At 38.4% G+C, this 15,506-nt stretch overlaps 1 protein-coding gene across 1 annotated transcript in view; it reads right to left on the bottom strand.

Moving 5' to 3' along the window:
• The window catches only part of COL25A1 (collagen type XXV alpha 1 chain), a gene marked incomplete at its 5' end in the record, with an annotated part of 298,043 nt that overhangs the window by 60,131 nt on the left and 222,406 nt on the right, over positions 1 to 15,506 (bottom strand). The window contains 6 exons of the mRNA XM_081960325.1: positions 654 to 698; positions 1,018 to 1,053; positions 1,185 to 1,217; positions 3,005 to 3,049; positions 4,467 to 4,493; positions 6,455 to 6,499. Of these exons, the coding sequence (XP_081816451.1) occupies positions 654 to 698; positions 1,018 to 1,053; positions 1,185 to 1,217; positions 3,005 to 3,049; positions 4,467 to 4,493; positions 6,455 to 6,499 (231 nt within the window). The remainder of the gene's footprint in view (positions 1 to 653; positions 699 to 1,017; positions 1,054 to 1,184; positions 1,218 to 3,004; positions 3,050 to 4,466; positions 4,494 to 6,454; positions 6,500 to 15,506) is intronic.

The following is a 15,506-nucleotide window of genomic DNA, read 5'->3' on the forward strand; positions in this document are numbered from 1 at the left end:
TGTACTTTCTGTCATCAATACCAGGAAACAAGGGAGATAAGAATGTCAATCAATACAATCTTTTATTGTTAGTATTGGCAAAAGTTTTCTGTGGTATATAGTAAGCAGTTCATTTTGCATCTGGAGACCATGCTTTTCTTACTCTCCCCCCCACCCCCGAAACTTGCTATGATGCTATCTCCTTTTTGTAGATAGTTTGCCTTTTGTAAAAGTGTGCTTTTAAAAAGTTTATAGGGGTGAAGATATTTTTTTTCAATTGAAGAACATACAATTTTTCAACCCATTTTTTTTTCCAACTGAAAAACATAAAATTGCACTGCTAAATTTTAATGGTCGAATCTCTATAGATTGTAAAAAATGGGGGAAAGGGCTGTATATAACTGACTGGCTATAGTTTGCACAAAACAAGAAACTTAACTACCCCTTCACTTCTCCAAGTACGGTTGATATGAAGTGATGATCATATTTACAGAAGAAAAGGTTTCAGGTATGTTAACAGTGGTCCAAACTGCATATTAATTATACATGTGCTCTTTTTATAATAACACTGTATGGATTAATGTTTGTCAACCTTAGAAACTTCTAAGAAGGGTGGACAGCAACTCCTAGAATCCCCTGGCCAGCACTGGTATAGATAATATATGTATATTTACCTTAATTCCAGGTAACCCAGGAAGTCCAGGAAGTCCAGGTTCACCCTGCAATTATATCGCATTGCCATAGAATATTACATTATTTTAATAGCAGGAAAATGTTGCACAAATCAAAGTATGTACAGTATTTTCAAGCTACATTATTTTAATAGCAGGAAAATGTTGCACAAATCAAAGTATGTACAGTATTTTGAAGCTACTCCTTACTTTATATCTGCTACTTAAAACATCTTTCCATTTAATATAGTTGAATAAAATTTCAGCTCCTTGAAAAGAAGAGTGTCATTTTTCATATAATACACTTCCGAAAAATCAGAGTTCAAATACATCTAGGATGCCAAAATTATTTATTTGAACACATTACCTTTTGTCCTGGTCTACCCGATTGTCCAGGTTCACCCTAAAACAAAGAAACAAATGATAAAGCAGAAGATTAAAATTAAAGGATGGTATCAACTTCAAGATAAGAGAGAAAATACAGAAAATTAAATGTTGGCATACATGTGAAAAGGTTCTTGTTATTCACATTACCTTAATTCCAGCAGCAGAAGATCCAGGATCACCCTGGATAATAATAATAGTAATTAATGGAGGCAGAGGTTTACTTCAAGTACCAAAAAAAAAAAAAAAAAAAAAAACCCTAATGAAGAAGAAAAGCATGCACTGGCTGATTGAATAAAGGGCAGCCAAGAACAAACACTGACATTAAAACCTGGAACTTACTGGATGTGCAAGAAATAAAGCATGAATATTGAACTAATAGAATAAAAACCAGGACAGAATGCAGGCAAGGAAAAGTATTACATGGTCAATTTCTATAAAAGATTGAGGGAAAGTGGATAAAGATAAAACCTGGCAATGACTTATACACTGGAAACTGAAGGCTTGATTTTGGCTGATGGAATCAAGGCCAAAGTTGAAAAAAAACCATCCAATGATTCAAAGTGCAAATTGTGCAAAGCGGAAGGAGTAATCGATCATATACTGAACTTGTGCAAAAAAGATTGCACAAACTGATTAGGAACAGCGACATAACACAGTCACCAAAATAACATATGTAAAAATTAAGATGTGCCAATAATAATAAAAAATATTGGTGGGAACATACTATATATTTGAAAAAGTAATAAAAAATAAGCAGGTTGAAATATTGTGGTATTTCCAAATACAAATATGAACTGATAAAGTCTTGGCCAATAAGACACCAAGAAAACACTTTAATTTGGTCTATTGTTTTATAAAAGTTAATGGGTATGAAGTCAAGGAGGAATAGAGGCAATGTATGCTTACTTTAACTGTTTCTAGTTGAGCAAGAACAGCTTATTCAATCATCTACCATTTACAAAGCTTTACCAGTTCACATGGTGGAATATGTCCTATGTGAGAATGTGAGAATTGGCAATGTATTCCTACTAAGTTTCACCTTTGACTCTCCTGTGTATTTGGTTAAAACCGAGTATTTCAAGTGTGGGAAGGAAACCTTTATAAATGCAAGCCAAAGATATACAAAGTCCAACTAGAATTCATGAGTAATATGCGGTGTCTGTCCACATATATGTCTTCTAAAACAGAATAACAAAACCAGGGGAGCCAAGCAGAAAATTCTGGACTTAGTTACACAAAACAGGCTTCAGCCATCCTATATGATCTATTCTAAGGGATTTTCCCCCCTCAATTTTTTATATTGTTGACTGAAGGAGAAGTGAAAAAGAAATGTGGGAAATGTCTTGTGTTCAAACTGTTTTGAGCTCATAATGTCCCATTTCGGTTTGAAACAGTTGCCTGAAGCTCAGAGCAGACTTACTAATTTTACAAGAAATATTTAAATATAAGAACAAGACATACAAAGAAATCTGGAGAGTAGATTCCACAAGCCAGGAGATGTCATGGTAATTACTGACATTTTGCAGAAGAAATATAAAAAAAAATAAAAGCTTCTCACAGTAGGAATCAGGCTTTATGTAATAAAGAGTGAAACTAAAGCTCATTTGGAAAAAAGTCCTAATAAATTGTCCCTTTTCAGCCACATTATAATGAATACCCACATTTATATGGGTGACATCAGTCTAATTAGTTATCACAAACAATACGATGATACCAAGGTTATAGCTACTAAAAACAAAACCAAATGATTCCTATTGACAAAACAATAGGATTTCTGGACTACGCCTTGAAAACACTATAAAAATAAACATTTATGAATATATATTGGAACCACAAATTATAATTTTGAATATATTACAGTTTATTAAATTTTACCATTAAAATTGTAATAAAATTGTTATAATTTTATCTCTGTTGTTTTTAACCTGAATTTAAATGTACTCAGTGACCTTCTCTATGAATTGTACCTTTTCTCCAGGATAGCCTTTGGGACCACTTTCTCCAGCATCACCCTAAATATCAGAATAAGTTCTTTTACATTTTTTTCATTTATCAGTTGCTTCCTATTAAAAACATCCTCAATTTATTTCTATTGAGAGTTTTGAAGAAAGCTATAAAACTAGGCAAAGAAAATGAACAAAAAGAGTGAGAGTAGTGGAAAAAAGAAATGATATATTAGAAAAAATGAATAATATCTCGGTCTAAGTCTTTCCTGGCTAACGCCTGTCTTCCTGCCACATCAAACTTGATTTTTTGCTTCATATTTTTTTTACAATAATATTTATTGAAATTTAAAATTACAAAGATAAAAAACGAATACAAACCAAGACTAATATAAATAAGAAAAAAAATAGAGAGTGAAAAAGGGGAAAGAATGGGAAGGGAAAGAATGGGAAGGGAAAGAATGGGAAGGGAAAGGAGGAATGAATGAATGTTCTTTAATGTTCCCAAAAATTCATCCCACATCTCATCTTTTTTTCTATTGACAAATAATAAAACCTTGTTTTTTTATCAGAAAAAAAAATATGAAAAATTTTTTCAACATTATTTTACTTTACAGAATTTCATAAATTCCCAAGAATGTAGAAGCTGAGCTGGCAATTTCCTGAAACTTTAGGCCTCAATAGCATCAGCCAGACCATGACGGCTAACCTTTTTGGTGCCGAGTGCCAAAAGCACACATGTGCACACCCATAACGCAATGCACGTGTGACTCCCCCCCATGTGCCTGTCCCCACGCATACGTTCATGACCCCTCACGTGCCCCATGCACGTGCAACCCCCACTGCCTCGCTCCCTGCGCAGGCATTCGTAACCCCCTTTGAATGCACTTGTGACCCCCCTGCGTGTCCTCTATCCCTGCACGTGTGCACACGACCCCCCCGTGTGCTCCCTGCCCCCCACAGATGTGCCCAACTCACCCTAACACATGTGCCATGGCCCCCATGGATGTGTGAGCAACCCCTGCACGTTCACTCCCCCCCGTGCATGTGCAGCAGTGACCTGAAAACCAGCTGGCCATTGAGAGGTGTGAGCAAGCACAGTGGAGCTGAACTGGGGTGACAGCTCGCATGCCTGCAGAGAGGGCTCTGCATGCCACCTGTGGCACACATGCCATCGGTTTGCCATCATGGAGCTGGACCATTACAATTAAATGCTTAATTGTGCAAAGTTCAAGCTCCTTTTTTTGTTCACTTTTCTTCCCAAATTGTATCCCTTGTTTCAATTCTTCCACTTACAATGTGACCTACAATCTTTCAAAATGAAAAATCTGATTTTCTATCGTTTTTACAGCATTTTAATGAATACATAACATTGATCTGGGTGCTGATTTTCTAAGTTCTGGCATAAAATGAAATGTAAAAAAAACGCTTCACAATTCAATTTTGAAATTATTTGTTTGTATGAATAAATAAGTATATATATTACCTTTTCTCCCCGTTGTCCAGGATCACCCTAATTGAAACAGGACAGAAATAATGCATTTATTGTTCTCCAAGGACATTCATGGAGCTGTCAGATTTTTATCTATGACCATTGCACTATTTAATAAATGTAAAGGTAAGAATAAAAATAGTAATGTTGCCATTGATTTAATAGAAATAAGTTACACTGACTTATATTTGGGCTATATTATTGTAATATATTTTTATGCAAGTTATCCTTTTTAATTGGTTAGATAATTTTTTTATTCATGTGCAGCTTACTTAGTATTTTAAAAAATACAAAGAAAAGAGGACTTATTGTGACTACATAGAGCAGGGGTCCCCAACCCCCAGGCCGTAGTCTGTTTGGAAGCTTGCAAGTTGGTGGTCGAGTGCATGCGTGTGAAGTTTTCCTTGCTGAGCAGCGGCTGCTTGCCCTTGCAGGTGAATCTCCCTTTGTGTGAGCAGCAGGCACGCACACACGCATGCACGCATGCTACTCACACAAATAGAGCTGTGCACGCCCACCTGCCACTTTCAGGGAACTATCCCCTCCCCTCTCCCCCCCACTGGGCCACCAAGCCTGAAAAGTTGGGAACTGCTGAGATAGAGAGTCTAGACTGATTGCTCTTTTAATTCCTCTCCCTTGTTCTGCTACTCCTTCTCCTACAGGATGGGAAGCTATAATATTGAATAACTAATGGCTTTGTTTTGACTTATTAGTATTTTGCAGTTGTATTCTCAGACTCTTATCAAAATGAATTTGCTCTTATATTAATGACTGCTTACAGATTGGAAAGCATCTTTAAATACTCTGATTATGTTTGAACTTTGGCTCTACATAGTTCATTCAAACTTATCTGATTATTGATTTCTTGCATTTCTAAAATGTAACAATAGAGAAACTAATTAGCTATTAACTGTAATCAGTGAAATTCTAACGTGAGAAATGAGTACTCCCCGAAGGCGTCTGCTCTTTCATTATATATAAAGGACATAGATGATGATTTCCGGATCTTGCCTCATTCATATGAGATTCAAATTCTGTTGTGATCTAGGATTGCATGTTGAAAACATGGCCAATGTAATCAAAGAATGTAGACTACACTTAAGAGCATTTACATGATAGAACTGAGATATTTAGTGTCATTTTTTCATTTGATCAGACTGTATTGATTCACCACTATACTTAAGGAATGCATGATGCTCTGTAAACTTTGCTCCTGTATGTTTAATGAGTGAGGAACTGACTTAAATCTCATTTATCCATATTTCACTCAATAATCACAAAACCAGTTAATGTATATGGAAATACTTAAATTTTGCAAAAGACATCTTTGGGTGGAGAGCTAGGAAAATGAATAATCCTTATCATCAAAGGTCAACCTTCTATAAATATGTGTGTACCATCTACACACATCTTTATAGGCTCATTATTTAACTCATACATGACTACAGAAGAATCTAGGGAGTGTGGTCATTCACAAGGTTAGGATGCTGTGTTTACGATCAGCAGGCGGTGATTGATACCCGGTTGCTACCGTGAGCTCTCATCACATGCTCTAACTCCTGCCGACCCAGCAGTTTGAAAGCAAGCGGCTGCAAGTAGATCAATGGGTACCACTTCAATGGACAACTTAACAGGGACATGAAAGAGCTTCCAGCTGGGCATCCCCTGGCAATGGTAATGTTACCATTCAATCCTTTCAACCCAGAAGTGCCGTGGCGCTCCCAACATGACTATAGTAGTACAGAAGAATCAAAGGAATATTGTAATATGGCCCATTTCTTCCTGTAAAATATATTTTCCAACAACAAACCTCTGAGTGTGTTTATTGAAGATTATTGTTCTACTCCCTATGAGCTCCACTGATGAATGTAATGTCACAAACTATTCTGCTACAAAAAAATGTCTCTCAAAAGAACTGCAAAAAAAGATCATGTATAAAAATAGAGTGTGAAAAATAACTAGCCAAACTTTTATCTACTAACCTTAAGTCCAGAGAAGCCTCTTTCTCCCATTACACCAGGTTCTCCCTGAAATAATGACATAAAAAGGTAAAATGAATTGAACTGGATCAGCAATTTTCACCCCTAAGTGATCAGTTCAAAAGTATTATAAGTGTTGCAATAAAAACAGAAATGAAAATGTATGTTTTATTATTTTATTATTTTCAAAGAATGGTTGATTAATATAAAAAATTAAACTATCACATAGATGAATACTACTTTTTGTAAAGTTCTGTAATTATTTTATTAATATTTGCTTCATTTCTATCATGAACTACTTCTTTTAAATGGAAAGGGTAAAGGCATTTCTAACAGCATTAAATATACAAATCTCAACAAATTGTTTTACATTAAGAGTAGAGTGGAGGATTATGGAGGAGCATGGACAATAATTGCACTAAGCAAGATTTTTTTTAAAAAAGAGCTTACTTTAATATAACTTATTAGATGCCATAGTCTTAAATGTATCTGAGCTGAAATAACCCATTTTAAAGTACAAAATACATAGTTGGAAAATATATTTATAAGGATTATCAAAATGTCATGCAACAACATGTAAATTGTTTACTCTTTTGAGATATTTTTGATAAACAAGTAAACAGCCTTCCCCAAATCGAATATTTTCCAAATTCCCTCACAGTTGTCATATTCCCACAAGGGTTTCAGAGTATGATGAACTAGTTTAGCCTGACTGAAGCAAACTCTCAATAAACTGATGAAATTCAATTTTTTTTACTACCGGTTCTTTGGGCGTGGCTTGGTGGGCATGGCAGGGGAAGGATACAGAAAAATCTCCATTCCCACCCTATTCCAAGGGAAGGATACAACAAAATTCCATTCCCTCCCCATTCCAGGGAAAGGTTACTGCAAAATCTCCATTCCATCCCAATCAGCTGGGACTTGGGAGGGAGGAATAGATGGGGGTAGGGCCAGCCAGAGGTGGCATTTGCCGGTTCTCTGAATACTCAAAATTTCCGCTACCAGTTCTCCAGAACCTGTCAAACCTGCTGAATGTCACCCCTGCCTCAATATGATTTCCCCTGTGAAAATGTAGTCCTGTCATCATCTCAGATTTAACCGAGTTTCGAGCTTCCTGTGTGGAGCTTTCCAAGGTTCTGAAAATACTTCATTTTGCCGAAGCATAGACCTTTTTTAAAAAAAAAAAAACTTTTTTTTAATTTGAAGTCCTCCTATTGGGCAGGACAGGGTTTTTTTCAAGCCTGTAAACCTGAATGAAGGTGCTGATGTCTGAAAACTACACTTCTGAAAAACAGACATTGTGAATTCTTGTGGCAGTTCTTTTGTCACAATATATACGTTCAAAGTTGATTATAGATATCACAAAGAACAGCAGGCCGACTTATCCCAAATGACTTTGTGGAAGATACTTCTCCTACCAGAATTGATGACAATCCTGCTGTCTTACAAAATGTATTGGCTCAGAATCAAAAGAATCATCAAAAGGCTAACAGGCCAAAGCTTGTTATATATTTATAATATATTATTATTTATTATATATAATATAATATATTATTATTATAATATTATTTATAATGCCTTGGTGAGGCCACACTTGGAATACTGCATTCAGTTCTGGTCGCCACGATGTAAAAAAGATGTGGAGACTCTAGAAAGAGTGCAGAGAAGAGCAACAAAGATGATTAGGGGACTGGAGACTAAAACATATGAAGAACGGTTGCAGGAACTGGGTATGTTTAGCTTAAGAGAAAGAAGGACTAGGGGAGACATGATAGCAGTGTTCCAATATCTCAGGGGTTGCCACAAAGAAGAGGGAGTCAAACTATTTTCCAAGGCACCTGAGGGTAGAACAAGAAGCAATGGGTGGAAACTAATCAAGGAGAGAAGCAACTTAGAACTGAGGAGAAATTTCCTGACAGTTAGAACAATTAATCAGTGGAACAGCTTGCCTCCAGAAGTTGTGAATGCCCCAACACTGGAAGTCTTTAAGAAGATGTTGGATAGCCATTTGTCTGAAATGGTATAAGGTTTCCTGCCTAGGCAGGGGGTTGGACTAGAAGACCTCCAAGGTCCCTTCCAACTCTACTATTGTATTGTATTGTATTATATGCTTTTATCAGTCTTGTGAAAAATACTGTGTAATGGGCATATGTGATGGAACATGCCTGGAGAAAGAAACTAAGCAAGAATGGGCCTAAAAACTAATTTTGTGACAGAATTACCACTACCCCATCCCACCCCCAGAAAATAAGTAAACTATAGACCTTGAAAATATCAACAGCAATTGATGGCAACCCACCTCTGTATTATCGCCATAAACAACAAATAACAGTACAGGTGATATGTCCATAGCTTTCAAACTCAATTTGAAACACATTTCCCTTCTTCACTTGATAAAACAGGATTTTAACATGTTTCCAAATAGAGTTGGAAGATATTTCTTAGTTCAATTTTCCAGGAAAGTAGAAGGTTTCGTGATGAAAAAAGGAACATGAAAATGAAAAAAAAGGAATTCAACCAATTTATGCCAATTTATTTGTGCATTTTATTACAATTTAAAAAAAGAAACCAGATTTCTCCTAAGATTTGTGACCAAGGCAGGGATAATGAAAAGTGGTATGTTCCTAACATTTCGAGCTAGAGCTGAATGAGAACTTTTCAATATTATTTTCCTCTTCCTTATTACCTCCCTGATATCTTAAATTATTTTTTCTACCGCTTTCCTGTCCATCTGGCAGGTTAAGTAAATAATGCATATTTTTAGCAATGTTCTGAATGCTTACAAAACCTGCCTGGGAACTTTCTGTACAAACTAAAGGCAGTGATGTTTGCTACCTTTGGATTTGAAAGTTCAATAACTAAATTTACGAAGAACCCAGTTTATGTAAATTTAAAAGAAAAAAAAGGGAAGGGAAGGAGAGAAACATCATGTCTAATGCAAAAGAACCATATAAAGAAAAACACAGCATTTGCAAAAATATTAAGAAATAAACAATGAAAAGTATCCGTAGATCTAAAAACTACAATCCTATAAATCTAAGAGTCAAAAGAATGGAAATAGCCATGGTTTTTATTTATTTATTTAATTTATTAGACTTATTTGCCACTCATCTAACCTCAAGGTGACTCTGGGTGTCTTACAAACAATAAAAGCCAATTAAGCAATAAAAAATTTAATATAACTACAGTCATACTTTCAATTAAACAATGGGGAGGGAGGGAACAAGGTATGTATAGGGGGAGGTGGGGAGCTACCTACTCCATTAACTACATCTGAAGTACTACATCATCTTTGGGCCCTAAGCTAGTTGTTTTCAAGGCCTTATGGAAAACCAGAAGGGTAGGAGTGAATCTCACCTGTGTCCGTGAATGTGTGTGGGGGGAGGGTCCAAAGGACATGAGCCATGGCAAAAAAAGGCTCTTTTCCTGGACCCCAACAGCTGAAATTCTTTGGCCGATGAAGTCCGCAGCATGCCCATTGGGCTGGTATGAGTGGGGCAGGCCAATTCCACTGGAGTAAGACCCAATCCCATTTATTAATTTAATATCGGAGAATATCAGAGAAATTCTCATATCAGAGAATTTCATTCAATACATTGGAGGTAGTTTAGTTAATTAAGATGTCTAAATGACTAAAATTACTAAACGTTTTCTAGTTGTGACTTTCTCTCTCTCTCTGATTTCAATATGACTTAATAGGATTCGGTTCCATGATTATAGGGCAAAACAAGACTGTAGAAAGTCTTGTCCTGGGCAACTGTCAAATGGATGTGAGCATAAAATTAACACAGTAACTATGGTTATAAATGGAACCCAATAGCAACCATATTTTTCATATGTATGAGTTTATTTATGACTAATTGATGCACTTGTTTATCTTTCTCTCCCAACAGTTTTATGAGATAATCAAAACAAAGAGAAAAAGACTCGCCTAACTTCATTTGAATAAAGCATATTAATTCGACATGCTACATTAACCGGCATAATGATTTATTGTGAAGTGCATCAATTTTAGAATTTACCTTGCTAATGTGCATCATTTTAATAGTAAGTCAAAATTTATGTTACATACAGAACACGTTACGGTTGGATCAAACTTAAATGTATCTATGAAATGTAAAACAATGCATTTTTTTATATTAGGCAATGTAATTTTTGTTTTCAGTATATCTTTTTCTGTATTAAAATATTTTAATCGACATACTCTGGAACATTCAGTTAACTGACATAAAGGCATCGTTTCAATTATGTTATAAATTCAGTAACCGTTCTTGATTAGAGATCAATTTGTTAAACTTCGTAAGAATGCTCTAGAATCTTGAAAAATGCTGAGCTCTTTAATGTAATCTTCCAAGTGCGATTTCTGTGCATTCTAGTCTAGGGTGAATATACATGGAGATAATTTAGAAATACAGAACCAAGCATTCCTGAGCTTTGTTCAGTTTTGCTTTACAGAATATTATTTTGAAAGAACTACTGATTTATCCAAAAGCCTTAGCTCTAATGTGAGAATGCACAACAGAAGGCTCCATAATGTACAATGGAACTCAACGTAGTCTACCTTCATCTGGCATTACACCTTGCATAATAACGTCACATATGTCATGAAACTGGCAGAATTTTAACTTTTCTTCCTATCTGAAAGATTAAATAATTAAATAACAGCAAAGTACTGTCTTAGAAAGGCAGAGCTGCCTGCGAAACACAGAAGTCTAACATTTGAAAAGAGCACCTGCATTGAATGGATTACTATTCTTTTTGACACACCCACAGAACCGGTAATATAAATTTTTGAAACCCACCACTGTTCTGAACATCTATGGTAAGCGATATTAAAATATGATCTCATGAGGAAAATAGATTTGAATTGAGAAAGGTTAAAGTTTCAGATTTTCTATAGGAATCCAGTTATAGGTCACAGAAAGCAGAATTAACACTGAAAAATGCCCTTTAAGAGAAAACAAGTCATAGTCTTTTTGTTTCCTCCTTAGTCTTTTGTTATCTCTTTTGAATGGTTTGTAAATATGGTATATTTCTGTGTAACTGATGATCATTAATTTGTCTGAATACCAAGATTCCAGAAATTCCCTAGCATTTTTGGATTGGTTTTCTCTAGCATTTTTGGATTTGGAGTTTGCCAGTTGAAAGTGTGACTGAGACTGTCTAGATCAGAATGCATCTCCTCCAACAGCCAATGCCCAAAATAAGCAAAGAAAATAATATATGTTTTTATCTTCAGGTATTCATTAAAGGAGACATGTATTATGACATTGTGTCACAATATTGCAAAGCAATATGGTTAAGAACAGTTGAATAAATTCTCATTTATGAAACATGCCTCTTAGGCAATATGTCCAACATCAGAACACAGCTTTGTAGAAACACCCATGGTTTATTTATTCTAAGGCTAAATCAGTGAAACGTCTTTGCATGGGAAGAATAAGTAGAAGAAACAAAATTTAGGCTGCTTTATGTATTTTATAGTAAACTGATGAATAATTAAAAAAGAAAAAAGAGTATCTATGAAGACAACAGTTTGTGCATTCATTATATAAATTCTATTATGCCAAATGTTTTTCTTCATGGTAAGTTAATCTTTAATAATACAGTTTTATGAGCCACATGATTTAAAAATCATTTTATCTAAGATGCAAGTTATTAAAATACCAACCTGATCTGCCAAGAATGTCATACCAGTTGCTGTAAATTCGAATACACGTTTTAAGGGATTTAACTATTGGTCTTGGGGATAGATTGTCCTTGTGGAAGTTAATTTTATTATGGAAATTTAAAGAAACATAAAGTTACTAGAAATACTGGAGGGACATTATTTTCTAGTCATTTATAGCATGGTATTGAAAAATTTATCTTGGTTTAGTTAAAGATTTAATGCAGGTTGCCAGTCAAAGAGCTGTGAGATAACAAAATTTAATGTGAACTACTACATTAAAAAATTGTCACAAAGCCTATATCCCTTATTTTCTTGATAAAGGAGAATTACCAAGCACCCCTCACTTATTTTCTCATGGAGCTATATTTTAACTGATCTCTGGATTTGCTTTCTGCCAAATGCATTGATTTCTGCTCTCCCCTCCTTGCCATCCCCATAGGAGGAATTTGATTTTCTTCATCTTTCTTACTTTGCTCTCTAACCTTACGGTCATCAATAAAAGTTTAAACCACAGAGCAACACTGTATTTTCCAAGCTCCATTAATTTCATTTGGTTTTATACACATGGAACATTGTGTTGGATTGCAGTCCATTCTACTTGTACATTGTTTATTGTCTCTCATGCCACACTGTTTTTACAATTTGTATAAATTTATCTGGCCAAGACAAACTATCTGACCGACTTTTTGCTTTTATATTAGAGAAAATGTCTTAATTTCATGGGTTTGCAAAAATAAGGTTTTAAAATATCAATCCTATCCTGGGAGTAGGAGCCATTGAATTTAGTTAGATTAATTTCTAAATGGATTAGGACAGTGATTGCTAAGCTGTTTTGGCTCTGGTGCCAAAAGCATGCGTCTGTGTGTGATAGCACGTACGCATGCCCATACCCATAATTCAATCACCCCGTGCGCCCCCAGTGCATTCATGCATGACCCCCTGCTACCCCCCGTGCATGCGTGCATGACCTCCCCCACCCCCCTGAAGTCTGAGAAAGTGAAAACAATCTTCCTCGGACATCCGGAGTCCGTTTCTGAACTTCCGGTAGGCCCGTTTTTCACTGTCCCCAACTTCGGAGCTTTCTTGAAGCCAAGGGAAGACAAAAATGTCCTTCGGAGGCCCTTCAAAGGCATAAAATCAGCTGGTCGGCATAATATTAATAATAATAATATTTAATGCTTCTAGACCGCCCCCTCTCCCGAAAGGAACTCGGGGCGGTGTACAGTTCATACAAAATATAACAAGATACAATAAAATTAAATATGTACAGTTGACAGTTGACATGGAGGAGGTTAAAATGCCGTTAAAAGAACTGTACAAAGCAGATATAAAATAAATTCAAACCCCTAAAAACAAATACAGTAAATTAAAAAACCCCTAAAATAACCAGATATAATACATTTGCCAGGAGGGACAGTTGAATTATGCCAGGCCTGCTAATCGGAACAGGTGAGTCTTCAGTTTTTGCCGGAAGGAGCGGAGGTCAGAAGTGGTTCTAATGTCGGGGGGGGAGGTCATTCCAGAGGGTTGGGCCCATCACAGAGAAGGCCCTACTCCTCGGTGTCGCCCGCTGGCATTGCCTAGTGGACGGCACCAGGAGAAGTCCCTCCCTGTGTGAGCGTATTGGCCGCAGGAATGTATGTGGGAGGATGCGATCCCGCAAGTAACTAGGTCCCGTGCCATGGAGCGCTTTAAAGATGGTAATCAGCACCTTGAAACGCACCCGGAAAACCACAGGTAGCCAGTGCAGCTCGCGCAGGAGAGGTGTTACGTGGGAGTACCTCGTACTCCCCATCACAGCCCGCGCGGCTGCATTCTGAACTAACTGCAGTCTCCGGGCGCGTCCCAAGGGCAGCCCCATGTAGAGAGCGTTGCAGTAATCCAGGCGGGACGTCACCAGCGCATGAGTGACCGTGTGTAGGGCATCCTGGTCCAGTAGGGGGCGCAATTGGCGCACCAGGCGAACCTGGTGTAACGCCCCCCTTGCCACGGCTGCCACATGGTCATCCATTGACAGCCGGGCATCAAGGAGGACGCCCAAATTGCACGCCCGTTCCACAGGGGGCAATTGTTCACCCCCTATGGCCAGCAATGGGATCAGCTGGCTGAACTGAGGTGCCGGTAGCCACAGCCACTCAGTCTTGGAGGGGTTGAGTTTAAGTCTGTTGTCCCCCATCCAGACCCCGACGGCCTCCAAACACCGGGACATCACTTCGACAGCCTCGTTGGGGTGGTTTGGAGTTGAAATATACAGCTGAGTATCATCAGCGTAGAGGTGATACTCAACCCCAAAACCACGGATGATCTCACCCAGCGGCTTCACATATGTGTTGAACAGGAGAGGCGAGAGGACCGACCCCTGTGGCACTCCACAAGTGAGTGGCCTCGGGGTCGACCTCTGTCCCCCTGTCAACACACATTGCCTTCGGTCGGAGAGGTAGGAGCCGAACCACCACAAAACGGTACCTCCGACTCCCATCCCCTCCAACCGGCGCAATAGGATACCATGGTCGATGGTATCAAAAGCCGCCGAGAGGTCTAATAGGACCAGGATAGAGGAACAACCTCTATCTCTGGCCCTCCAGAGATCATCAACCAACGCGACCAAGGCTGTCTCTGTGCTGTGCCCAGATCGGAAGCCGGACTGGCGTGAGTCTAGATACTCGGATTCGTCAAGGTGTCGTGGAAACTGCTGGGCCACCACATTCTCAACAACCTTCGCTAGAAACGGAAGGTTGGAGACTGGACGATAGTTAGCTAGCTCCATTGGGTCGAGTGAAGGCCTCTTAAGTAAGGGCCTCACCACCGCCTCTTTCAAGGCGGTTGGTAAGGATCCCTCACCCAATGAGGCATTCACCAGGCCCAGAAGCCAGCCTTGGGTCACCTCCCAAGATGCCAGTACCAACCAGGAGGGACACGGGTCCATTAAACATGTGGTGGGTCGCAGCCGTCCACGCAACCTATCTAAATCCTCGGGGGCAACAGAATCAAACTCCTCCCAGGATGGTCTCACAAGTCTCGCTGTTGGCGGCCCGTCTGGTCCACTGAGTGGGGCCCATCCGCTCCGGATCTGAGTGACTTTGTCCTGCAGATATTCCCCAAATTCCTCTGCTCTGCCCTTCGAGGCTGTCTAAGTGATGTCCCGGTGTTTGGAGGCCGTCGGGGTCTGGATGGGGGACAACAGACTTAAACTCAACCCCTCCAAGACTGAGTGGCTGTGGCTACCGGCACCTCGGTTCAGCCAGCTGATCCCATCGCTGGCCATAGGGGGCGACCAATTGCCCCCTGTGGAACGGGCGCGCAATTTGGGCGTCCTCCTTGATGCCCGGCTGTCAATGGATGACCATGTGGCAGCCGTGACAAGGGGGGCGTTCCACCAGGTTC

This window comes from Natrix helvetica (assembly GCF_964273705.1).
Source record: "Natrix helvetica genome assembly, chromosome: 7".
In the NCBI taxonomy this organism is placed as follows: domain Eukaryota; kingdom Metazoa; phylum Chordata; class Lepidosauria; order Squamata; family Natricidae; genus Natrix; species Natrix helvetica.